This window comes from Myzus persicae, unplaced genomic scaffold (assembly GCF_001856785.1).
Source record: "Myzus persicae strain clone G006 unplaced genomic scaffold, MPER_G0061.0, whole genome shotgun sequence".
NCBI lineage: Eukaryota > Metazoa > Arthropoda > Insecta > Hemiptera > Aphididae > Myzus > Myzus persicae.
In genome coordinates, this window is record NW_019103315.1 from 324,105 (window position 1) to 347,475 (window position 23,371).

At 28.4% G+C, this 23,371-nt stretch overlaps 5 protein-coding genes across 6 annotated transcripts; 2 read left to right on the plus strand and 3 right to left on the minus strand.

Moving 5' to 3' along the window:
* Positions 1 to 1,234: 1,234 nt before the first annotated feature.
* Positions 1,235 to 5,136, minus strand: LOC111034247 (ras association domain-containing protein 4). The gene is made up of 10 exons (XM_022315372.1): positions 4,922 to 5,136; positions 4,766 to 4,860; positions 4,545 to 4,687; positions 4,387 to 4,462; positions 4,186 to 4,317; positions 3,977 to 4,117; positions 2,298 to 2,560; positions 1,989 to 2,221; positions 1,705 to 1,924; positions 1,235 to 1,345 (listed from the first exon to the last, which is right to left on the minus strand). Exons 1-10 carry the CDS (start codon positions 4,959 to 4,961, stop codon positions 1,285 to 1,287), a joined length of 1,404 nt encoding a protein of 467 aa, XP_022171064.1. The 5' UTR covers positions 4,962 to 5,136; the 3' UTR covers positions 1,235 to 1,284.
* A 2,041-nt stretch (positions 5,137 to 7,177) lies between these two features.
* Positions 7,178 to 10,869, minus strand: LOC111034240 (spindle and kinetochore-associated protein 1-like). 2 transcript variants are annotated; one of them, XM_022315359.1, is made up of 5 exons: positions 10,537 to 10,574; positions 10,122 to 10,347; positions 9,457 to 9,812; positions 7,459 to 7,628; positions 7,178 to 7,392 (listed from the first exon to the last, which is right to left on the minus strand). In XM_022315359.1, exons 1-5 carry the CDS (start codon positions 10,557 to 10,559, stop codon positions 7,244 to 7,246), a joined length of 924 nt encoding a protein of 307 aa, XP_022171051.1. In that variant the 5' UTR covers positions 10,560 to 10,574; the 3' UTR covers positions 7,178 to 7,243. The 2 variants fall into 2 exon arrangements, with proteins under 2 accessions (XP_022171051.1, XP_022171052.1); XM_022315360.1 differs by lacking the exon at positions 10,537 to 10,574 and adding an exon at positions 10,678 to 10,869 and having other exon boundaries at positions 7,244 to 7,392.
* Positions 10,870 to 12,074: 1,205 nt separating this feature from the next.
* LOC111034241 (cytochrome b-c1 complex subunit 7-like) lies at positions 12,075 to 12,858 on the minus strand. The gene is made up of 4 exons (XM_022315362.1): positions 12,724 to 12,858; positions 12,607 to 12,654; positions 12,366 to 12,532; positions 12,075 to 12,298 (listed from the first exon to the last, which is right to left on the minus strand). The coding sequence occupies exons 1-4, from the start codon at positions 12,752 to 12,754 to the stop codon at positions 12,215 to 12,217; spliced, it is 330 nt and encodes a 109-aa protein (XP_022171054.1). The 5' UTR covers positions 12,755 to 12,858; the 3' UTR covers positions 12,075 to 12,214.
* Positions 12,859 to 16,542: 3,684 nt separating this feature from the next.
* Positions 16,543 to 19,849, plus strand: LOC111034239 (structural maintenance of chromosomes protein 6-like). Its single transcript, XM_022315358.1, has 2 exons — positions 16,543 to 16,586; positions 16,669 to 19,849. The coding sequence occupies exons 1-2, from the start codon at positions 16,559 to 16,561 to the stop codon at positions 19,785 to 19,787; spliced, it is 3,147 nt and encodes a 1,048-aa protein (XP_022171050.1). The 5' UTR covers positions 16,543 to 16,558; the 3' UTR covers positions 19,788 to 19,849.
* Positions 19,850 to 20,407: 558 nt separating this feature from the next.
* Positions 20,408 to 22,195, plus strand: LOC111034263 (ATP-dependent (S)-NAD(P)H-hydrate dehydratase). Its single transcript, XM_022315392.1, has 2 exons — positions 20,408 to 21,132; positions 21,198 to 22,195. Exon 2 carries the CDS (start codon positions 21,214 to 21,216, stop codon positions 22,129 to 22,131), a length of 918 nt encoding a protein of 305 aa, XP_022171084.1. The 5' UTR covers positions 20,408 to 21,132; positions 21,198 to 21,213; the 3' UTR covers positions 22,132 to 22,195.
* The last annotated feature ends 1,176 nt before the right edge of the window (positions 22,196 to 23,371 follow it).

Below are 23,371 nucleotides of genomic sequence, written 5' to 3' on the forward strand. Positions count from 1 at the left end.
TTGTTTAAAATTAGACTTAATCAACAAAAATAATTAAATTTTAATACGATCGATCAATATTCCTACAAAAATTGACTTGTTGGTTACTCTTGATTTATAACTTAATATAATACTTGGTTTTTAGAACTAAATGTAGTATGATTTTAAAGAGATCAGATGAATTATTAGTAAGTTGTACCTGAAGAACGTTCCCACTTGACCTCCTGCCACTCCCGTTCTTATTCTCCCCTTCCGATTAAACTCTTTACCTAGGTACTTATTTGATTTCAATAGGAATGATTACACCAGAATTTAACAGCTATTGTCTTATAATAAATTGGAGTTCTTTATTATGTATTAACTCATTAGAGGGAAGTGAAGGAGTAAATGCTTTATAGTTTATATTATAATGCTAGGTAGGTATTCTTAAGTTTGTGAATCGATTGAAGTAAACTATATTTAAGCTAATTAGTTTATGTATTTTTTAAATCCATATATAATTATAGGGCCACCCCTGGGTCTGTAATCTGTATAAGTTATGTGTTGGAACCACAAACTCACAAGACTAATATTTTTGTAGTCCAAGAAAATTAAAATAGTTATGTGGCCCTTATTAAATTTAATATTGAATATTTTTTTTTAATAAAAATACATTCACACAAAATTACATAAACCATAGAAAACTAAGGGATTAAGTTTCTGAGAACAATTTCAACTAATTAATTACATATTTTTTTTAGAAAATTAAATAAAAATATTAATGCAGCCTAACAGACAATAAGTGTTATAAGAAAGTAAAAAATGTTGATACTCCAAATTTGGTTTAATTTTGATTTAGTAATAAGATGGTTATGTGCAGGAAATGTGGTTATTAATTACTCCTGTTCAGACGCCATTAATCTAATCCTTAATTATTCTTTAATAAACGAATAAATACCTAACAAATAAAATTTTTAATGTGCAACTCAGTTAAAAACTAAAAAAAGTTTAAAATAATTAAATTTAACATAAAATTATATTTTCATCTTTTAATTTAATAACAATTCAATATTGATCAATAGTTCAGAATGTTGATCCTACAAAAAGTTTTCTTGTACATTGTTGGAAATAATTGATTAATGCGAACAGTCTTATTATATTTAACTATTTAAATATACATAATAATAATTAACTAACAACAACAACAATATTTTTATATATTATTTTTTATTATTTGGTAGTTGATAAATGTAAAAAACCTTCATGTAAGATAGTGCAATAATATAAAAGAAATTTAACATAAAATTAAAAACTTATTTCTAGTGGTTAAAGTCGAACCTTTAACTGTTCCATGCGTTGTTTGATTCTTCTTCTTATATCTTCATATCTAAAAGAAAAATTATACATGATATTTATTCAAACTTTTCAAGAGTATTATAATATTATATGAGTGCACCAAGAGTACTTCTCAGAAATAACAGCTTTTCATCAGCTTCAGTTAGATTACTAGCCTGTTTCGATTCAATCGATTCCCTCCAGCAGTATCCAGCCACTGTTGTTCTCAACTGCCAGTCTTACGAAAAAAAACTAACAGCCGAGAAGTACTCTTAACTTAAATAGTTTGCATAGAATAATACTAATGGGCTACAAGGGCTGTGGAAGGAGCTAACATTTTATGAAAAATATAAAGGTTCTAATGACCTATTAGCCTGTTAAGATCTAGAATACAAAAATAAAATATTTTACTTTGCTTGTATTGCAATAATTTGTTTCTCTTCTTCAGCATCATAACCAGCCAGAATAGCTTTACATTCTGGTAAACTGAAATTAAGAAATTGAGCCACGTCGCAACTAATTTCGTCTGTGGTTCGACTTTCCATCAAATATAATCTAGAAACATCTTCATGTGGTCCTTGAATTAATCTTACAACCAGTGGATATTCATCATCCAATAATTTACGACGTTCTATAATTACATTTTAAACTAAGTTATCAGGTAATAGTTTTTACAATACTTTTCTAATATTTACCTCCATTATCAAATACAAGAAATAATGAAAATTGATATGCTTTCCCATCTACTTTGTATTTGTCTAACATCAAATTAATAACTTCTGGTGTTGTAACTAATGACGTAACCCAAACAGACATTTGGCTACCATATGGTGGTGTGAAAAAACTTGTTTCGCGATTATAGAAATGACCATTAATTGAACATCTGCGTTTTAATTTTGTTCTATTCTTTCCATTTAATCTTCCAGTTCTAAAATGTAAACAAAAATAATATACATTTAAATATAGAATGGCTCAATATGTGTATCAAGTATTATATAGCATGCCTTCTTTTGATAGCTGTTGATCCAGATTTGCGACGCATTTTGACATTATTTACAAATTCATCTTGATGGTCAGATAATGATTCATCATTATATTCATTGTCACTGGTATCATCATCCAAGGAACGACTCCTCAGCAAACACTTATCAACTGTCTCTTTTTCTAATTGAGATTCAAAATTTTCTGAATATTCGTCATTTTTATCTGGAACTAAGGCTTCTTTATCAGCTTTTGTACTTTCATCGTCAACCACTTCTCTTTCTACCTATGTAATTTATTACAGATTAATAAATAAAATATTTTCATTTAAAAATATCGGAAACAAACTATTTTACACATTAAAAAGACCCATTTTCATTCCTATTTGCTGATTGATCTAATTTATACAATAAAAACATTAAAAATATATTTAGATCCTTCATTTTGTCTTCTTTGGACCTACTAATAACTTTTAAGAGGACGTCACAACTCACAACAGAATATGTTGTCTTTATCTTATAAATGTGCTGCATAGTTAAGTTCAGCAGTTTTCATTTTGTGCTGTTAGCTTTAATATTAGAGTATTTTAACTTTAAGATTTTAAGAAAAGTATCTGTGTTCTCTCATTAATTTTTAAAATATTTCAATTTTCAAGAATTATGAGCATTTTAAAATTTTAATACACAAAAATCAGTCTAAAATTAAAATAGTGTTTACAAAAAACCAAATAGAGGACACAGACAATGTTCTTAACTAAGTTTGATAATAGGTCAATTCACTTTTTTCTTTCCTCCATTCTCTTAATGGTTACACAAATTTGGAACAACCGGACGCGGTAAAAATATAACTTACATAATCGTAAAAATGCACAAATGTTTGACAGCGAATTACATTTCTTTAAAGAAATAAAAGAAAAGTTGCTAATAGGATCCAAAGCAAACATATTAAGAATTTCTAATATATCTTAAATATCAAAATCCCATTTTTGAATATTTGAATTGATCAGTATGATGGAATGAAAATAAATAAAGCCCTAATATTGATCAGACAACAACATTTATAATGCATTAGAAATCCTTCAATTAATATCAGTTTGTTTCAAATCTACTTTACGCATATTTAGTATAGAAAAAAAGTTTATTTAGTGGATGTGATTTTGATTATTGACGGTGTATTACATGTGTATGTGATATTGGTCATGTAAACAATGAAACAAAGTAACAGATTTAATGGTAATTTTATAGCCCTATCTATATTTTGTTTTGTAAGTTTCATAAGTTACAGGTAAGAATGTCATAGCTCATAATATGGATACGTTTAACAAGCCCCTGGTTTTTTTTTTTAAGCCTGGCGACTAAGGCCATTAGCTGTTATAGGGGTTATGAACCGCGGTATTAGTGACGTTGGTAAGGTAAGTTGTGTTTACGATTGTTAAGGTTGTTACGGTAGGAAGCAAACACGTGTATGTATGGCAAAGTTTTTAATTGCGCCACGCCAAGCCACATGACTTTTCTGCACATCATTTCAATCATAAATTCTTCACTGCTTGTTAATAATAGATTGGTTATCAATTAAATGTTTAAATTATTGTTAAAAATAATAAAAATTTGTTATTTTGAATGTAAATGTTACAAACAAATATGGGTATCACATCCTGTTAAGTACTAAAAAAAAGTTATTATTTAACTACAAATGTATTTACTTTCAAAAATTCATTAAGGTCATCTTCAACAACGTTATGATTTAAATTATTTGGTAATGTATTAAATTTGCTTAAGAGGTTGTTTCCATTTTGATGTTGATCATTTTTTGAATTATTAGTTACATATTTACTTTGTAGTTTCTGAAAATCCGTTTGAATATAAAACATAGTATTATAATACATTGCAATTAAAAACTACACTACTTCACCATTAGTGGCACATCATTTTCTCTAAGGATTCTATTTTTGATTCTTTGGTCATCATCTTCTTTCAGATGAATCATGTCAGTCACAGCCCAATAGATTCTTAATGCCCCTTCTAGAATAGGGCGACCATTTACCTATAAAAAATGAATTCTATTAATAAAACTTTCGCTTAAAAAAAATATGTGGATTTTCAAACAATCTACCTCACGGCTACGAATCTCTCCACTACGCCCTTCGTAATATTTGTTGTACATTTTGAGTTTTTCGTCCAACTCGGACCTATAATGAACAAAAATCAAAATCTTATAAGAATCAGATGAGACATAATTTATCATAACATATAAAATAATTATAATATAACCTTTCAACATTTGGCCCAAACGGATATTTGTTTTCGACTCTACCAAAGCTGGTATGAGACTCCACTCTGGTACCATGGCCATATAATTGAGGTCCGAATAACACACCATAACATGGCACATGACAGTAAGGGACACCTTTATGCTAATACACAATGTACAATAATGTAAGCATATTAACCGATAATGACTATCAAATGATATTTTTTGTTCTTGGTCATACCTCTGCATGCTGTCCAGGGTTCAATCGCTTACTACACTCTTCACATCGTAGACATTCTGGGTGCCAGTCATAGCCTAACGATTGCATGCGTTCCGCTAAATAAAAGAAATCATACATAACTATGTACTATTTTTAAAATACAAATTCAAAACTTACCAAAGTACACTGGTTTGCCACATTTATGGCATTTCCACATGGCTACGCAAGCTATGAGTCTAAAATGATTGTAATTCCAGCTTTAACCCTAAATTTGTAAATTGATAAAAATACATTAATTATTTAAACGTTCGATAATACAAATTATTGATTAATCCGATATGGTCTTAAGAAGATCATGTCTTATGTTTTATCTTCAATTATTTATATTATTATTATTTATTAAGCTCTTCTCATTATCATCAATGATAAAGAAAATAATACCACAGAATACCACCATATTAATTATTATACAGTGTGACCAGAATTCAAATACACACATCAAGATTTTTCAAGATTATTCAACAAAAAAAATTGATTTTATATAGTCATCACGTCTAGAGCAAGGACTTTCATGCACTAAAAAATCATTAAATAGGTATGCAATTATGCATTTAAAAATATGCACTTATACATCAATAAATTAAAAATATGCGGTTAAATATGCCCTTAAAAAAATTTATTTTATTAATATACACTATAAGTCTGAACTACATTTATATTATTAAATTGATTTGAAATTTCTTTTAAATGTTGGATCCCATTCTTCTTAATTATAATCCGTTGAAAATACAGATTCACCAAACTCGATTACAAAATTACGCAGACGATAAGCTTTTGTCGATTTTTCTTTTGGCATATTAATAGAGTGACAAAAAATAAACTCACGAAACTTACACACACACAGTGAATCTATCACTATCGTTTTTATCCCACGTACCTACTACCTATTCGTTAAATAAAAATACAAAAATAGACATAATTAAACCTGACCATTATTATTATTTCAAAATAAAATTTATCTCTATCGTCTTTATAAGTTTATAACAAATTGTTGACCGTGATTCGTGGAAAATATTTACCAAAGTGCTCGATTTTCGATAAACCATCAAAATATGCACTAAAAGCTTACAATATGCTCTTACAATCAAAAATATGCCTTTTAAACCAAAAAATTTCCTTATATGCAAAAATATGCACTAAAAACTTTTAGATTTTGGTCACAAACGTTGTGAAACGTATTGTATACTTCCTCTGCATAAGTTTAATTAAACCAGAAAAAACATGCAAATGCATGAAAGTCCTTGCTCTAGTCATCACATACAAACATTATATAGCTTAAATAAAACAATATTTTAAATTATATTGTATGATGTAGCTTCCATTGGTGGGAGTATAGACATTATGAGTGGGAGGGGCTAAAATTAAAGTTAAGGGGCCTAGTCCCCCTCTTCCAAGTTACGATTATGCTTAGTGCAATATTTTAATAATAAGAAGTTTCTGTATCTTGCATATGTAAGTGTAAGTCAGTGGCATCACTTCAGTTTTGGTGAGGGGGGCAAACATTTTATCAGCCCCAAATAAAACTAAAAAAAAATTTTGCAATTAATTGCATAACATTACATTTTTAAAACAATACAAATAGACTTCTTCTAATGTATAAAATTGAAACATCTAACAATGGATAATCCAAATAAGTGGATATACTATCTACAACCATGCCAAAGACTATAATTCTTTTATTATCTAACAAACATAAATTAGAAATACATAATATACAAATACCCTATAATTATTTAAGTATTAGCCCTAGCCACGAATCATAGTTAGATTTTATTTCGCAATGACATGAATCATGTTTGCGGCCCAAAATTAGATAGACACAGCCCATACTCGGACAGCTAACGACAAGGAGGGACAAATACCTACCCTACCGAACCCCAAATGACGCCATTGGTGTAGGTAGTAGGTACATCTTAGGTCTTATTCCCAATCATTCTCGATAGACCTGCCCTACCCCAATTGCCTCAGAAATAACTCAGTCTAATAAAAATGAAAAGTTCCATAAACAAAAAAGGTAAAAACAAATTATGGATCCACACAAAAATAAAAATTCATCATATTTATAACATTTTTTAATGAAAAAATTAAATGTATAAAAATAGAAGTCACTTAAGAATAGTTATAATTTATAATTTGATGAATATAGTATTTTAATAATTTATAGCAAAATAAAAAAGTATCAATAATTATCATGGAAAATGTTTGTGTATACAAAAAAGAATAGCTTTAAATTATTATCTAAATGAATAAGATATAAGATCATTGATTAAATATGCATGTATATAATATGAATGTATATTTTAATCAATGATATGGTTAACATTATATTTAGTGTCTGGTTCAATAGCTAAATACTAAACATTTAACAAATTAATTTAATCATTAATTAAAATAAATTTTACAATACCATTATTTATCTTTCTTTCTAATATAAATTTTCTAGTATGGTAAATAATAAACAAAGCCACCTGTTCGAGATTCTTTTAATCGTTTTAAATGTCTTAATATGGGAATTATGTTTAATGTAGTTTTATCCACTTTTGTTTCCCCAAATCTAGAAATATCATCAGCAGTTACAAAGTATTGACCTGGAAAAAAAACAAATATTAGTTATAAATTGTTTTTTATGACTTTTATTATTTATTTGTTCATACCTTGTCCAACATCATTTTGCTGAATTTTCCACGTGTTATACATGTCTTGATCTTTTTTCTTTAATACGTTTCTTGGTTTTCGCAAAATTTCATATTTATTTTCTAATGCAATATTAATACCATCTATCACAACATTCACATTTAATGAAGTTAAACGACCTTTCATGTACCTAAATAAAATATGATTAACTGTAACAACTAATAAGTAATGGAACACAGCAACAAATAATAATAGTACAGTAAGAACTCTAAATACCCATCACCGAGACACTTTGTTGGTGACATTTTGTCCGCTATTCAGAGGTGCCTGCTATTTAAAAGTTTTAGGGAAGGAAGGTTTCACTGTATTTAACTTGTAAGACAAGTTAAATGTAGATCTTGTAACAAACACAATTTGTATTTTGTAATTACCAGAATATTTAATAAATACAGACCACATTTTTATACAAAAATTTACCATACAGAATAATTTCTGAATAAGCAACACCTGTGAGGTCTTCATCATTCAAATGTTAATATAACACATCTTATGTAGAAGAATTCATTTTGTGTTGTTAGTTTCAATGTTACAGTGATTTTGCTTATGCCTTATTATCAAATTTTAAAATAAGAATATTATCCAGGGCATCTTGTAGGATTTCATTGATATTTTAATTTTAAAGTGTGTCATAGATATTAGAAATATTAACAAAAGCCCACAAAACGCCTGTGCAATATTATAAGCTTTATATTTGATAATAGGTCAGTTTGGCTAAAATGCACTTTACCAACACCCTCACAATTAAAATTTTTTTTTAAAATAATTTGTTTTTTTATGCTTAAAACGATGATGTAAAAACATTTTACCGGAAACTATTATTTTAGAAGTTATAGCTGTTTCAAGTTTGTGGTTATATGGTAAGGATTGCCCGTGTGCCGCTCATCGCATACCACAACAGTCACCTATGTGCGTAATAATAATATTATGAATCATGTCATTATAAATACTTTAAGAATATTAGAATATTTATAAGTCTTGATCATCATCTCCACCGAATGACTCATTTCCAATTTCTATCTCCAATTTCCTCAATCTCAACATGATCAATATTTTAGCCACAGGGAAGGTTGGTGGATGAGCCCGCATCCAACTCCCTTCTCAAACTCCAACTCTACCAGGACTCGAGTTTGGCGACGGCGAAGTCAGGTCCTCTTAATTTTGGCGAATGAAGCCAGTAGTTAAAGGGAGCCACTTTATTTGTGTTACTTAAACTAAAATAATTAAGTTTACTTATTAAGTTATCTTTCTGCCCAGAGGGCAGGTATGCTTTTCCCCCCTCAACCCCAAAAGTGTTGCCTTCCTCTTCAACCCCAGGTATGCTATTTTAGCCATGGAGGACTCCAGAGAACCTCAAATTTGGCAATCGAAGGCACTATATTATACTTATGTTACTTTAACAGGCAAAGTTACAATACACTCATTAGCCTGTTGTGTACTTGAACATAATTTCAAAACAACTTAGTATAACTTATTCTACTATCATAAAAATAATTTAATATGCATAATAATAATAATATACAATTTAGGAATAACGAGGTAGTTGTAAAATAGTGATATTGATATAAATATGTATATTATATTATATGTCTATGGTTAAAATACAAAAAAACAAAAAAACTTCATACGCGTTGCTCCTGGCAGTAAGGTAGTATTCACACAAGTGTATAAACGTAAAATTGCAAACTTTATAAGGCTATAACTTCTAAAATAATGGTTTACGGTAAAAAAAAGTTGCACCATTCTTAAGCATAAAAAACAAGTAATTTAAAAAAAAAAATTGAAAATCGTGAGGGGGTTAGTAAAGTGTATTTGTTCCAGTCAATTCACCCATATATTAAAATTAACAATATAAAATGGTTCCTGCAGGATATAAATTTGTTCTATTTTACCTTTGAAAGATGGAGACAATACATGAGAGTGCAACATTCTTTTAATAATGACTATAATAATATTCTTACTTTGGAACAGTATCCATTTCATTGTTGTTAACAGATTTGAGAAGCGGAATATCAAGAACTTGTTTAGCAGTCTGAGATCTTAAAGACTGACCCATCATACTGTTACTCATTATTGTACCATTTGACATAGTATGGTGTATAGTGTTCTCAGATAGAGAATAAGCATCATTCCACTTAGGTACAGGTGACATTGAAATGTTAGCCATATTATTTGAATTATTTCCTCTACATTCTTTTATTTCTTGATTTTGATTATATTGCTGGGATTCGAGTTCAGTATTTAATTGGATATAAACTATCATGTGGTTACATCTTTCTTCAATTGTTTTCAATTCATCTAGTTGCCTTTGAAATGACTAAAAAACAAATACCATCACAAAACAGAAAAAAGTTTTATCTAACCTAGACCAATGTCCTAGAATCAGTCTATATTTTTCAGAAATCAGTCAACAAAAATGATGAAAAATGCACCACATTATTTTCTATACTACTAGTATTATATATTATACATTTAGAACGTATTGACACATTTTAAATATTTAATTATACTCTTATTATAGGTAATACAGCCAACTGTTGTTATTTTATTATTCCAACATTTTTTTCCAGACTGCAAATATATTAGCGCCAAAACAATATTGTTATTATTATTAAAATTAACTAACCGATTGACGAGAATTTTTCTCTTTGATTAGAGCATCTTTTAGAATACTAATTTGATCGTCAAATGACATAATTAAATTATCCAATTGTTCACAAGTTTCTAATATTTCTTGTCCGCCTTCACTATCTTTGCAACATAACATTACATCTAGAGAAGTACCCAGTTTATCAATGGTTCCCACCATTTTTTCAAGATTAAAAGTACTCATCTTGACTATAATGTTTTTTCTGGAACAAACAATTTGAGTTTTTCAATGCAACTTTTAATACATAGTAAAATATCTACTATATACTAGTTGTGTGTATACTAAGGATAATATTATAAGCTACATAATACATTTATATAGTTAAATAGATTAACATAATGCTTATTGCTTAGTAAAATATACTAATTAGAGCAGAGTTTGGGCTACTCACAAAACTGCAGCACATTTATACATGTAATATACTTTAAATGTTATAAGAATTTGGTTAGTATTATGGATTATTATTATGATTATTAATATTATTTGGATTAGCACAATATAAGAAACAAAATATGAAAATATGAAAACTCACAAATTCTTAAAATACCATTAAAACAATGCCGGATATAGGTATACAATATAAAATTAAAATTGTATATTTATTTTTAGTTCACTACTTCACTAAGAAAATAAGATAAATTATTTTTTGAAAAAATACGTTTCTGTAGTTGAATGCTTGAAACTTGAAAAATTTCAAACAAAAGATGATTGATATACAATTTTTATTAGAATAATTGTGATAAGAGACCATGTATGTTCAATTGCATTTCAATACATTTCGGGCGTATTACGCTGTAATACTAATAATATCATCACCACAGACTAAGATATTATAATATATCTACGGAATATATCTTAGTCCGCTATCATCATTCATCATTCATTACAGAACAATCACGACTTAGAACAGGAATCACCAGACAACAATTAAAATTTTTGAACTTTTGGAGGGCCACTTATAAATTCAGGAACCACCAAATATCATGATCATGTCCATCCAATAAGTAAAAGAAAAATTTAATTAAAATTTATGAAAACCTCATTTAATTTACCATAAAAAAAATTTTTTAATAAAGGTCATCTGAGGGTCGGATAAAGTTGGTCCACTATTTTATATTTTTATGACACCTGTCATTAAACATACTAATATATTATTTTCCAACTTTAAACAGCACAGAAAATAATAATACACCCAGTAGGCAGTGAAGGACAAGGGAGTCCTTGAAAGTTTGAAACTGAGTTAGGTTAGGAAGAGCACTTCAAAAAAAAATTAGCTAATAATCACCTATATCAATAATAGTTTACTTTGAATTGAAAAATATATTGTTTTTTGTTTTATTATTGTATGCCACAGATCAAATCATTATTGTTGTAGTAATGTAGTAAAGTTGCTTTGCCAGTCTCTGATTCAGTGAAACTGCATTGAAAAAGAAAACATATTTTCATTAAGATGTATTTATCAAAAAGGATATAATTTCATAATTGCCAAATAAATAAGCTGAGCATATCATATTATGTAATTATTTTTGTATGTTTTGGTGTGCATAATTTATTTTATTTATGAGATTTATGAGATTCATGCGATAGATTTTTTCAAAATTGTTAACATTTTCATACAGATAAATATCAGCCAACAGACAATAAGAATATACTAAATACTGCTATTAAATTTTAATTCATAGTCAATTCTAAAATATTTAGTCTTAAAATGATATATCACTTCAATCGATTTAACAATTAATAATAATATAACACTATATAAAAATAGAGAGATCCGAGATAAATGAACACCCAAACATAAATCTTAAAATCTGAAGTTTTTTAAATAAAAATTAAATAATTAAATACTTAAGTTAATATAAGCATTATCAATCAAAAATAATAACTTAGGTACAAGGAATAAGATATAACTCATTTTATTTTTCTTTACCGAAAACTAAAATTATATTGCGTGTAATAATACAATTTTATAAAACACTCAAAATGATAGTAATAATTGAAATATTTGCTGTAAGAATTTACTTGTGACTATGGGATATTTTTATTTTTAACATTACATAATATGAAATCTAATAGTAATTTTTTTCCCAGTATTCTTTTTCTTCTCTTTCTTTTATGACTGCTTCAAGGTATGGTTTTAAATAACGGTCATCCTAGTGCAATACAAATTTAAAGATATATTAATGTAATAATAATTATTTATTTGTGTTTAAATATTACTTCTTCAAACTTCGTCCATTGTTCTTTAGGTAGTTCAATTTTTTGTAAAGAGAGCTGCATTGCTCTCATTATTCTGAATGACCTTTCATCTACTTTGTGTGCTGGTAACCGTCTTAATGCTTCCTTGACATCATCATTTTCTTGTAACACATCATCATGATGTAATCCTATATTAAAAAGATAGTCAATATATAAGATTATATAGATAATATATAATTATTGTAAACATCTCAATACTTACCAAATTTATTGAAACCAGACAGATTATAAGCCCAGCGGCGAACAGCCACTAAGAAATAGAAAAATATAATTAGCAACTATCATAAAACATGGAAGAGTAATACTATAGATTACTTACCATTGGAGGCTAAAGCTTTCATAATAGGCATGTTTAGTAAAAATAAATAACTTTCTTACAAATAATATAATGCAAGTAAAACCGTAAAAGAGGTGAATGTAAATATGTAATGAAAAATGAAAAATGAAAATGTGTCTTATCTCATTGAATTGACCTTTATCAAGATTAACTGCTCAGTGTGACCAGTATACGTTTAAAATGCGTATCTTTCCCATAGATAATATTGCCCTCGTACAATATATTATGTTTATATATGTCTATGGTTTCGTATGAACATATTGTATGAACCATAGACATAAAAATATTATTATGTCTATGGTATGAACCACAGAATAGATACAACCACGATCATGGCTATAATAGATAGGTATTTTTATATTTATATATCTGTGGCTATGACCACGATTAAAGATATACAGTTTACGCAACGTAGCATTATTTTTGGTGCCCAATGCTTATCCTCGATTAGGCCGATTAGGGCCTGAACTAGCACCCAAGCGGAAATTAATGTACCTAGTTAAGCAATGTATATTTTCATTTTTCATAATAGATATTTTTTTTCAATTTCGATCACGATGCAGAAAATTTCTTCTCTACATCGTGATTTCGATGTATATAATTATGTACACTGAGAGCGCTTCATAGCATAGAATAAAATATGACATTTCATGTGGCTGTGGCCTGTGGTGCTAGCTGTACTTCTTCCTATGATGAGCAGCTGATTTTCAGGGATAAACTGCGAGCATCACTCAGGGAACCCATTTCTGTATGGCATTTGCCATTTATTATTTTTTTGTATACCAGGGATGGGTAACTCAAAGTTAATAGAGGGTCAATATTTAGAAAATTAAATCTAGCGGGCCAGAGGTTAGAAAGCAAAAAAATGGGTCATTCAAAAATCAAAATACACATTTTAATTGCCATTTATTTTGTTTATAATGTAATTTAAAAATGTAGCAAGGGCCAGACAAAAAAGGCTCGCTGGCCGCCAGTTTCCCACTCCTGCTGTATATTATCTGAAATCGTATTAGATGCTAAAAGGCGCCAACATAGAATTAGGTTAGGTTATTTGGCGCCAATTTTTGTCACTAAACAGTAATCCGATGAACCGATCAAAATAACGTAAATAACAAATTTATCTATATATATATAATGTTTTGCATTCATGTTCCATCTTCCATATTTCTTTTTTTCATAATGGCTAATGGCACATTTTGTTGAATACTGTTCTTCCAGATACTTGAATTTCGGTAAAAGCAGTACGTTTCAGTCTATAATGCGTTGATGATTAAAAAAAATAATGATGCATATAGTATAATACAATATGTTTATCGTCTGTACTTGAGTTACGATAGTTTGTTTAAAAGTCTCCCAATGTGGTTCGAAAACATTCTGTATTAATGTAAGTATTTCAGTAAATTAATAAGTTATAGAGTTAATTGTTTATTATAATTTATAATGAACAAAAATATTGTACTTGAGTAGAGAATGATTATTTTAACAGTGATTACTCAGTATTTCAAAAGTATACATTATTATTTTTTTTTTTTTTTTCTTTATAGATCTATTAAAAACAAATAATATTTATTTTTCTTTTATTTTTATGTTTATTACTGTTATAACTTTGGTTTTTAATGTTAACCACAAGTGAGTTTACACAGTACACATTAAATTACTGGACTGGGTCGCTGGGAGTATAAAATTATAATATCCTCATAGTCACCACAATCATTTTGTACACAATTGACCGTTCGTAGTATGTAGGTAGTATGTACCAATGTTCGTGTAAAATAATGAGTATCATTAAATAATAACTGATAAGCTATGTGGAGAATATGAATGTATAGATGTGATTATTTGTACTTAAAAGTAGGAAGCAGTTGTTGTTAAGAGAACGCCACACCCTCACGTGTTGTCTCCGTCTTACGAGTGCGTAATATAGCAAATTTACTCTCAATAGTTCACATTTTATGCCGTTAGCTTATAAATTAGAGTAAATCGTTCTATTGTGAAACTTGATGGTAAGAACTTTATCTGTGTTTTGTTGGAAGTTTTTTTTACGATAATTCAGTTTTTAAGTGAGGTATGCTTGTATAATAAATGTAAATTAAAAATGCTCATAACTCACTTAAAAACTAAATTATTGTAAAAAAACTTTTAACAAAACCCAGATAAAGTTCTTACTATCAAGTTTCATAATAGATCAATTCACTCTAATTTTTAAGCTAACGGCATAAAACGTTAACTGCTGAGCTTAAATTTGGTATGTTATGCGTTTTGTAAGATGGAGACAACATATGCCAGCGTGGCGTCCTCTTAAGCATAATGTATTTTTTAAATATGAAAATATAGTGGGTACTTTTCTGTTACCCCTACTACCGTGAGTCTCCATTCTGTTATCTCGACTACCACGCCAGTGCTGCGACTGCAATTCGCTCGATTACCTGTTGCCGACAGTTGTTGTATTTCGTTATTGTATTTATTAATTTTCAAATAATTATGAATCTGTAGAATTTACCAAACAGTGAAAAAGATACGATTGAATTTTTTCAAGAGAAAGCTTACTTCTGGGGCACAGTGAATGCAAAAACGGTCATAAAAAAATTTTTTTGGAAATGCAATGTCAAGACGTGTCAGCATAAAACCAATATGTGTATGGGTAATTGGTTTGAAAATAGTCGTCTGTCTTTTTTTAACAATACTCCGATTTATATATTGTTGGAGTGCAGAATTGACCTTCCTTAAATTTTGTGAAAACCATTTGGATATGAGTTATTGTACGGTTGTTGATTGAAATAATTACATGCTTGAATAATTAATCAACTGCTGTGATAATTTTAGAATTTGTAATTTGACGTTTTGTGATAATTTTGATGACGTACTAATATACATTATTATATAAATGACAATTCATGTGTTTTATGTATTAAAATATGGAACTATCTGGATATTACTTTAGAAGTCGAGATAACAGAATTGAGTGGCTGCGGTAGTCGTGGCATCGAGCGGTAATAGGGAAAGTACCATGTAGTGATTGTAGGAAAAAGTCCTTCTGGCTCTACAACATTAATGTATAATACTAAGTTGATAATTGGTAACTAAGATGTTTCCATCATAGTCTTACAACTAATATAAACTATATTATTCACATATAATAAACTCCACTATATTCAAAACAAGCCAATATTTAGTAGTTTATATTTTTCTTAATTATTATTTGAACTGTATATTTATGATTTTATATCCATCTTACATATATTAGAGATTCCTAACTCAAATCAAGCACTTCTAGCCTCCTGATATATTGAATGATAATTATAGGAAATAGGTAATGGGTACAGTAAGTAATACAGTTAATAATGAGAAAAACTTTTTTTACACAAATAAATTGACCTTAGTTCAAAGTTTAGGACTTCAGCTACTAACTTATACAATTTGGATGTATATCTCATTGCAATCAAGATCTAATTCTAGATTTAATTATATTATATAAATATTACTTATTGTAATTTTTTTCACATGTATATTCATATATTTTGGTTTTTTTTTAATCATATAAACCCGTACTCTAGTTATTACCAACCAATGCTTTACCGTGATAGAACATACATAAAGTCTTCAACAATATGGAATAAAAAGGCACTCGCTACCTATTTTGTTTATTTTATAATTTTTAGTTAGAAACATTTTTTAAAATTAAAAAAAAATTACATGCAGATCATCATTTAGGAACTGTTGTGTCAAAATGATTCCTAAAATTATGAATTATTTATTTTTCAGAAAATATACAGTTAATCATTGAACTTGGATATTTTTTTTAATTTACACATTAATTATGAATTCAAAATCTAAATTAAGTCAAAGTAAGATTCAATTTTATTATTTATTTTTAAATTCGTCAATATTGCATAATTTAATGGATGTATGTTTTGTTTATATTCTTAGAGTTCAGTCAAATGAATTCACAGTATACTAATGAAGATTGGTATAATGGAAGTATTAAGTCAATCACTCTAGAAAATTTTATGTGCCATTCAAATTTTCATTTGACATTAAACCCTCGAATTAATTTTATATCAGGTTTGAATGGTAGTGGAAAAAGTGCTATCCAAACAGCTCTTGTTGTAGGGTTTGGTGCTAGAGCAAGCATCACCAATCGTGCTACTTCACTAAAGTCGCTTATCAAATATGGACAACCATCGGCTACTATATCAATAACCATAGCAAATAGTGGAGAAGGAAATAGTGACTCTGGTCCTTACAGGCCTGAAGTGTATGGCAAGCAAATTACTATAGTAAGGCAAATAACTGAATCATCTACTACCTATAAATTTTTAAATGAAAACAATAAGGTTGTTAAAGGCTTTAAAAATGAATTGAGAAATTTGACACTTCATTTTAATATATTAGTGGATAATCCAATATGTGTCATGAATCAAGCAATGGTTAAAACATTTCATAAAAGTGCAAATCCAAGTGCGAAGTATGATCTTTTCTATAAAGCTATATCTGCCAATGTATATAATGAAAATATTGATGAAACGAAATTAGTTGCAAAACAGTACTCAGAAAAACTTGATAATGTTAAAAGTGTTTTAGCGCAATGTTTCAAAGAAGTGAGTGAGTATGAGACTTATGAAAAAAAATCTAAACAGTTAGAAACATTGAAAAATAGTAAATGTCAATTTGAAAATGAGTATGCTTGGCATGTTGTTAATCAACATGAAACAACTTACGAGAAATATTTAAAAGAAATTGAATCTCTTAAAAGAAATATATCTGAGAATACAGATAAAACAAAAATTTTAGAACAGAATATTAAAACAAGTTTAGAAGTCTTGGAGGAAAAGAAAAAAGAGTTGACAAATATTGAAGAATCTCGCTCACATAATCATATGGTTTTCGTGCAGACGAAAAAAGAATTGCAGGACAAAATTAAAGAAATTGATTCAGCGAAGCAATCTGTCAGAAAATATGATTCTGCTTTAAAATTATTAATCAGTGATAGGAAAGATTTAGAAAAACACATTGAAATTGAACGTCAAAAAGGCAATACTAATACTTTAGCACAGTATAAAGAAATGTTGGCACGCTATGAGAAAAATTGTTCTGAAGTAGAGGCGGCTTGGAAAACTAATATGGAGCATGAACAAACTCTACGAAATACAGTTGATGAATTGAAGCAGAGAATTGGAAATTTAAAGAACAATGAGGTTACTCCTTTACAAAGAAAAATAGGTGAAATTAATAGGAATATCAACAGTATGTCTCAACAAGAAGACAGGATCAATTTTTACGGGAACTGGATGCCACAATTAATTAAAGCTATTGAAGTCGCTTTCAATCAAAACAAATTTATAAAAAAACCAATAGGTCCTATTGGCGCTTATATTAAAGTAAATAATGACAAATGGATATTTGCAATCGAAAACTTCTTAGGTCGTGGTAATTTAAGAACATTTTTAGTTGATAACTTTACCGATAATAAAGTACTTCAATCAATAATGGATAAAATAATTACAGGAAACACAAAAAAACCCACTGTTATTACTAGCAAATTTTTTGACAAAGTTCATAACATCGCTGCTAAAGAAACTCAAAATAATTTGTTTCGTATGTTAAATTTCACTAGTCCTGTAGTAGCTAATTGTCTGATTGATAACAATCGTATTGAAACAATTATGCTTGTGGATGACACAGCGGAAGCTATGCCTTTGATGGAAAATATGTCTCAAGTTCCAAGAAATTGTAATTTCAGTTTAACTTTAGATGGAACTCAAGTTTACCCTAGCCCTTCGTACAGAGTATACTCTTTACAAAGCGCTACTGAACCAGTGCTCTTGCAAAGCGATGTTACGGTTGCTGTAAATAATTTGAAACGGCAGAAAAAAGAGTTAGAAGTAAAGATTAATAATCTAAACAAAGAATATGAAAATTTTGAGCTGTCAAAAGCAGAAAAGCAACAACACTTTAATAAGACTCAATCTGAAACACAATTACTTAAGTCCAAGTATGATGAATACTCCAAAAAAATTAACGAACTTAAAGCTAAATGTGAAGAAGAACAAGATGACAGAATGGCTACTCTAACTGAAGAAATAAATGATGTTGATTTAAAAATAGCCAAAGCTAGGGAAATAAAAGATAATTCCATGAAACCAATTCCAAAATTTGAAGAAGAAATTAATGTAATAAATGAGAGATTACAAGAAATAAAATCTATTATTGAAAAGACTGATCGTTCTGCATTATTGGAAGAAATTGAACGCCTCCAGGCTAAAATTAATAAATATAAAACACAAATGTTGCAAATCAATGATAATTCAACTGAGGGGAAACAATTATTAAAGGATTTAGTTAAAAAATCAGAAAATGAAAAAAAAAATCTAGAAAAAGAAAAAAACATAGCCGAAAAATTATGTGAAAAAATGGAGGTAACACGCAATGAAGAAGATATAAGGAGAGATATAGAAGAAACCAATCATAAGTACCAGTTATTAGAAATGGAGCTGAAGAAGAAAGGCGAAAACCATCTAGCATTGAGAGATGAATATAAGAAGAAAAAAGAAGAATTTATTCTTCAAAGTGCTTTATATAAACAAATTGCAGAGATTTATAAAGCCAACGAGAAATCTATCAAACTTAGTACAATAGCACTTAAAAACTATATTGAGTATGTTCGGTTAAAAGTGATTGAATCTTTTGATTTGGTGCTGATATTACGCAAAATTAAAGGCAAACTTGAAATTAATCCACAAGAACAAAGTATGGTTATTTCAATGTTTGATAACATAAGTACTTCGTGTGCGTCTGGTGGTGAACGAACATTTGCTACAGTTGCTTTGATTTTAGCATTATGGAGCAACATGCAATTGCCATTTTACTCCATTGATGAATATGATGTATACATGGATAATGTTAATCGATTAGCCACTACTCAGCTTCTGATGATGGCTATTGAAAATCGTAAAAACCAATTCATATTTCTCACTCCACAAGACATATCCCATATAAAAAGTTCTGATAACGTTAAGATAGTTAAATTAAAAGAACCTAGATCTTAAAAGTTATTTATTTTTAGTTTTTACTGTTATAAGGGTTATTAAGTAACTTAATTTTATTGTCATTTCATGTAATTAATAACATTTTTAATATTAATTTTATATTTACAATTGACAATACTTTTATACCGTGTTAATTTATGTTAATGTTCTTGTAATAGTATTAAACATTTTAAATTTCTGTTTTAGTTTTTAAGAAAAAAATTGTACATTTATCACAATGTAATTTAATTATACTTGAAGCAAAAAATAGTTATTATTTTATTGTTTTTGTTAAAATTAATTTTGACATAATCTGTAACGAAAATTCAGAATAATCATAACCTGACAAAACATGTAAAAAATAAACAAGTTAATAAGTAAATGTAGGCATATTTTGATTCTTCCTTCATTGGTCGAATATGAAAACATGTCATGATGCTACATCAACTATAAATTAAATTCATACTGTGTTAAATTGATACACAAACACAAAAGTTTGGCTAAATTTTTTTAAAAATGTTTAACCACAGATGTGTTGACTGATTTTTTTTTCTAATCAATTCATTTACATTCAGTCACTATTATCGTTATGCACGATTTATTTTTACTATTTTTTTGTCCCAAAAAAATTTTAAATTGTAGTTTATTTAACAAGTTACTTAAACATTTTATAATTTTAACGAGTTATAAGCTGTAATTGTCATGGTAGCTGTAGGATACTAATATTATATGTTAAATAATAGGAATTGGTTTTCAACAATTTTTTAAATAATTTGTATCTTGCGATCTATAGAGCTACTCCATAATTTAGACTATGTAGTGAATAATGAGTAATACGTGTTGTTCGTTATTCACTTGAATGTGGATCAGTCGGGTTTTGGTTCCAAACACTTATTATTTTTCTACGGCTCTGTGCTTAAGTCTATATTATATAGTTCGGTACTTAATAATACATAAGGGCTTATGCACTTAGCTGTAAGCAGTTTTCGAAATATAACGAGTGTTTATCTGTGGTATTATCACGTGGTATTATTATTCTGTGATTATCACAAAGCGATTATCGTGTCATGATAAATTAAACTTTGTTTATCAGGGAACAATTTAGATAATAGAATAATTCCATAATCCATTTGATGAATAATGATATTATTAGTTATTTGTAATGTGTAAAGAGTAGTGATATTTAAACATTTTTAACTACAAAATATGTTCACTTTAAATTTTGGTCTAGTTTATATTTCTTAAATACTTGTCAATTCAATAGCCGTAACGATATACCTACTGTCAAAATTTTGTTTTTTTTTTTTTAAGCAACTACGTAACATTATTTGAAAATAAACTGCCAATTCAATCAAACACACTATAGGTAGGCTGTAACTTTAGTGTTTCAATTTTTTTTCCTAATACTTAACTATTGTTTATTATTTATAGTTAAATAATTTTCACAATGACTTCGCATATAAATATGATAAATAAATGCAAAACTCTATTACCGATTTTATCGCACAATCTTCATAAAGGACAATCGGGAAGGATTGGTGTTATTGGAGGTTGCGAAGAGTACACAGGAGCCCCCTACTATGCGGCCATTAGTGCATTACGTACAGGAGCTGATCTTGTTTATGTGTTTTGTTTCAAATCTGCTGCTCCAGTCATAAAGTCATACTCACCAGAACTTATTGTGTTGCCATATTTGGACAGTCCGGATTGTATTGACCGTTTAAAACCCTGGTTAGAAAAACTCCACTCTCTAGTTGTTGGACCAGGACTTGGTACTAGCCCTATTGCTCAAGATGCTGTGAGACGCATTTTTGAACACATCAGTAGAGAATCAAATTTTAACAATAAAAGAATGCCAATAATAGCTGATGCAGATTCTCTTAATGTTATTGAACCAGAAACATTCCGATTTTACAATGGTTGTATTTATCTTACACCAAATGTCCACGAATTAACTAAATTATCTAGTAGACTGATTGGGCGCCAAACCTATGAACCAACAGTGACTGATGTTCAGGCTCTCATGAACAAGTTAGGAGGTAATTATGTTATAGTACTAAAAGGAGCTGAAGATGTAATAGCAAACATAAGAGGGACTTTAGTATGTACTGAACCCGGTTCGGCTAGACGATGTGGAGGCCAAGGAGATATATTAGCCGGAAGTATGGGCACTTTTGCTTATTGGGCTTCCAAGCAAACTCATTATTGTGATGAATTAGATCCAGAAGTTCTTGCTGCTTATGCAGCAAGTGCACTTACTAGACATACAAATAAAATAGCATTTAAAGCAAAAGGCCGAAATATGATTACAACAGATATTGTTGAATTGTTACCGAATGCTTTTCAAACATTATTCAACAACTGAGAAAAATATATGTTAATTCATATATTATTTTTTTTCTTTTCTTATTACATCAATTGTTATATTACACAATAATTTTAAATGTTATATTTTATTATTGTTATTTCTTAGCAGTAATGTTAATCAGTTTAAATTATTTTTAAGGAATTGGTTAATAATCACTTAATAATTTGTTAGTAGAATATTTTAATATTTAATACATATGCATTATATATTGATGACAAATCGGTGCTGTATAATATGTATGATTCATATTGAATAAAATAAATATTATAATTGTTACTCTCAAAATTTAGTCTTGAAACATCTCATGTCAAGGAATTTAAATATATAAAAATAGAATACAGAAAGTTTATTCTTAAATGTTTACTTTTAATTTCATTAGGTTAACACAATTAAATTTTATAACTGTATTATATAATGCCATATAAAACATTTTCATTGAAAAATTAAAAAAAAACTTTATTAATATTATAATTTATAGATCTACCTAAATTTGCAACATTTCTTTCCTAATTTATTGCATTTTATCCATTCATAAAAGGTATAATATAATTTAAAACACGAGTATTTCGAAATGATTTTTTCGGATAATTTGTTCTAGATAACCTATAGATACTTGATGAAATTGTACAGTAATTGTATGATAATATAGAAGCAAAACAGGCTCAATATTATTTAAAAATAAACCATTTTATAATACAAAATTATTATTTTGAAATAAAAAACAAACTACACATAGCTAATAGTTATACCAAAATGGCTATATAGCCAAACGTTATAGGACCTACCTTGCAAAGAATATTCATAAATATTTTAATGAATGAAAAAAAACAGATATTGGAAAATAATGAGAATTATATTAGTGGTAAAAATGCATAGTTATGGTGTCCTCAAGATAACGTTGAAAGATTCTCAAAAATAAAAAGAATTTGGTCCTAGTTACCACATAAACATACCTATAATTTAATAGGAACCAGTTGGCAGCAAGCAGTTTATACATAAAATTTTAATACTTTAAAAAATGGTTCCCTAATAGTTGTACAATTTCAACATCCCTATACATTTTCATTTGAACCAATGTACGCTTCTACTGGCAACCATGACTATATCCCAATGAGTTATACTAAGGTGTCCAATGAAATGTATCCAAGTAAGGTAGATAATAATATATCCTATATCCACCATATAAGGAGATGTCTTTTGCATAATGACATAAATACATAATATTATAAGTCGCAAA

What these genes read in the sequence shown, in the direction of transcription:
- LOC111034239 (XM_022315358.1), top strand. Translation starts at nt 16,559, where the DNA reads ATGAATTCAAAATCTAAATTAAGTCAAA. An exon ending in AAAATCTAAATTAAGTCAAA is followed by an intron (nt 16,587 to 16,668) that starts GTAAGATTCAAT and finishes TTATATTCTTAG; the next exon opens with AGTTCAGTCAAATGAATTCA.
- LOC111034263 (XM_022315392.1), top strand. Translation starts at nt 21,214, where the DNA reads ATGACTTCGCATATAAATATGATAAATAAATGCAAAACTCTATTACCG.
- LOC111034241 (XM_022315362.1), bottom strand. Translation starts at nt 12,754, where the DNA reads ATGCCTATTATGAAAGCTTTAGCCTCCAATG. An exon ending in GAAAGCTTTAGCCTCCAATG is followed by an intron (nt 12,655 to 12,723) that starts GTAAGTAATCTA and finishes TCTATTTCTTAG; the next exon opens with TGGCTGTTCGCCGCTGGGCT. An exon ending in AATGGACGAAGTTTGAAGAA is followed by an intron (nt 12,299 to 12,365) that starts GTAATATTTAAA and finishes GTATTGCACTAG; the next exon opens with GATGACCGTTATTTAAAACC.
- LOC111034240 (XM_022315359.1), bottom strand. Translation starts at nt 10,559, where the DNA reads ATGTATAAATGTGCTGCAGTTTT. An exon ending in TATAAATGTGCTGCAGTTTT is followed by an intron (nt 10,348 to 10,536) that starts GTGAGTAGCCCA and finishes TGTTTGTTCCAG; the next exon opens with AAAAAACATTATAGTCAAGA. An exon ending in GAAATGGATACTGTTCCAAA is followed by an intron (nt 7,629 to 9,456) that starts GTAAGAATATTA and finishes TATTTTATTTAG; the next exon opens with GTACATGAAAGGTCGTTTAA.
- LOC111034247 (XM_022315372.1), bottom strand. Translation starts at nt 4,961, where the DNA reads ATGTGGAAATGCCATAAATGTGGCAAACCAGTGTACTTTG. An exon ending in ACCCTGGACAGCATGCAGAG is followed by an intron (nt 4,688 to 4,765) that starts GTATGACCAAGA and finishes ATTGTGTATTAG; the next exon opens with CATAAAGGTGTCCCTTACTG. An exon ending in ACCTTAATGAATTTTTGAAA is followed by an intron (nt 2,561 to 3,976) that starts GTAAATACATTT and finishes TAAATTACATAG; the next exon opens with GTAGAAAGAGAAGTGGTTGA.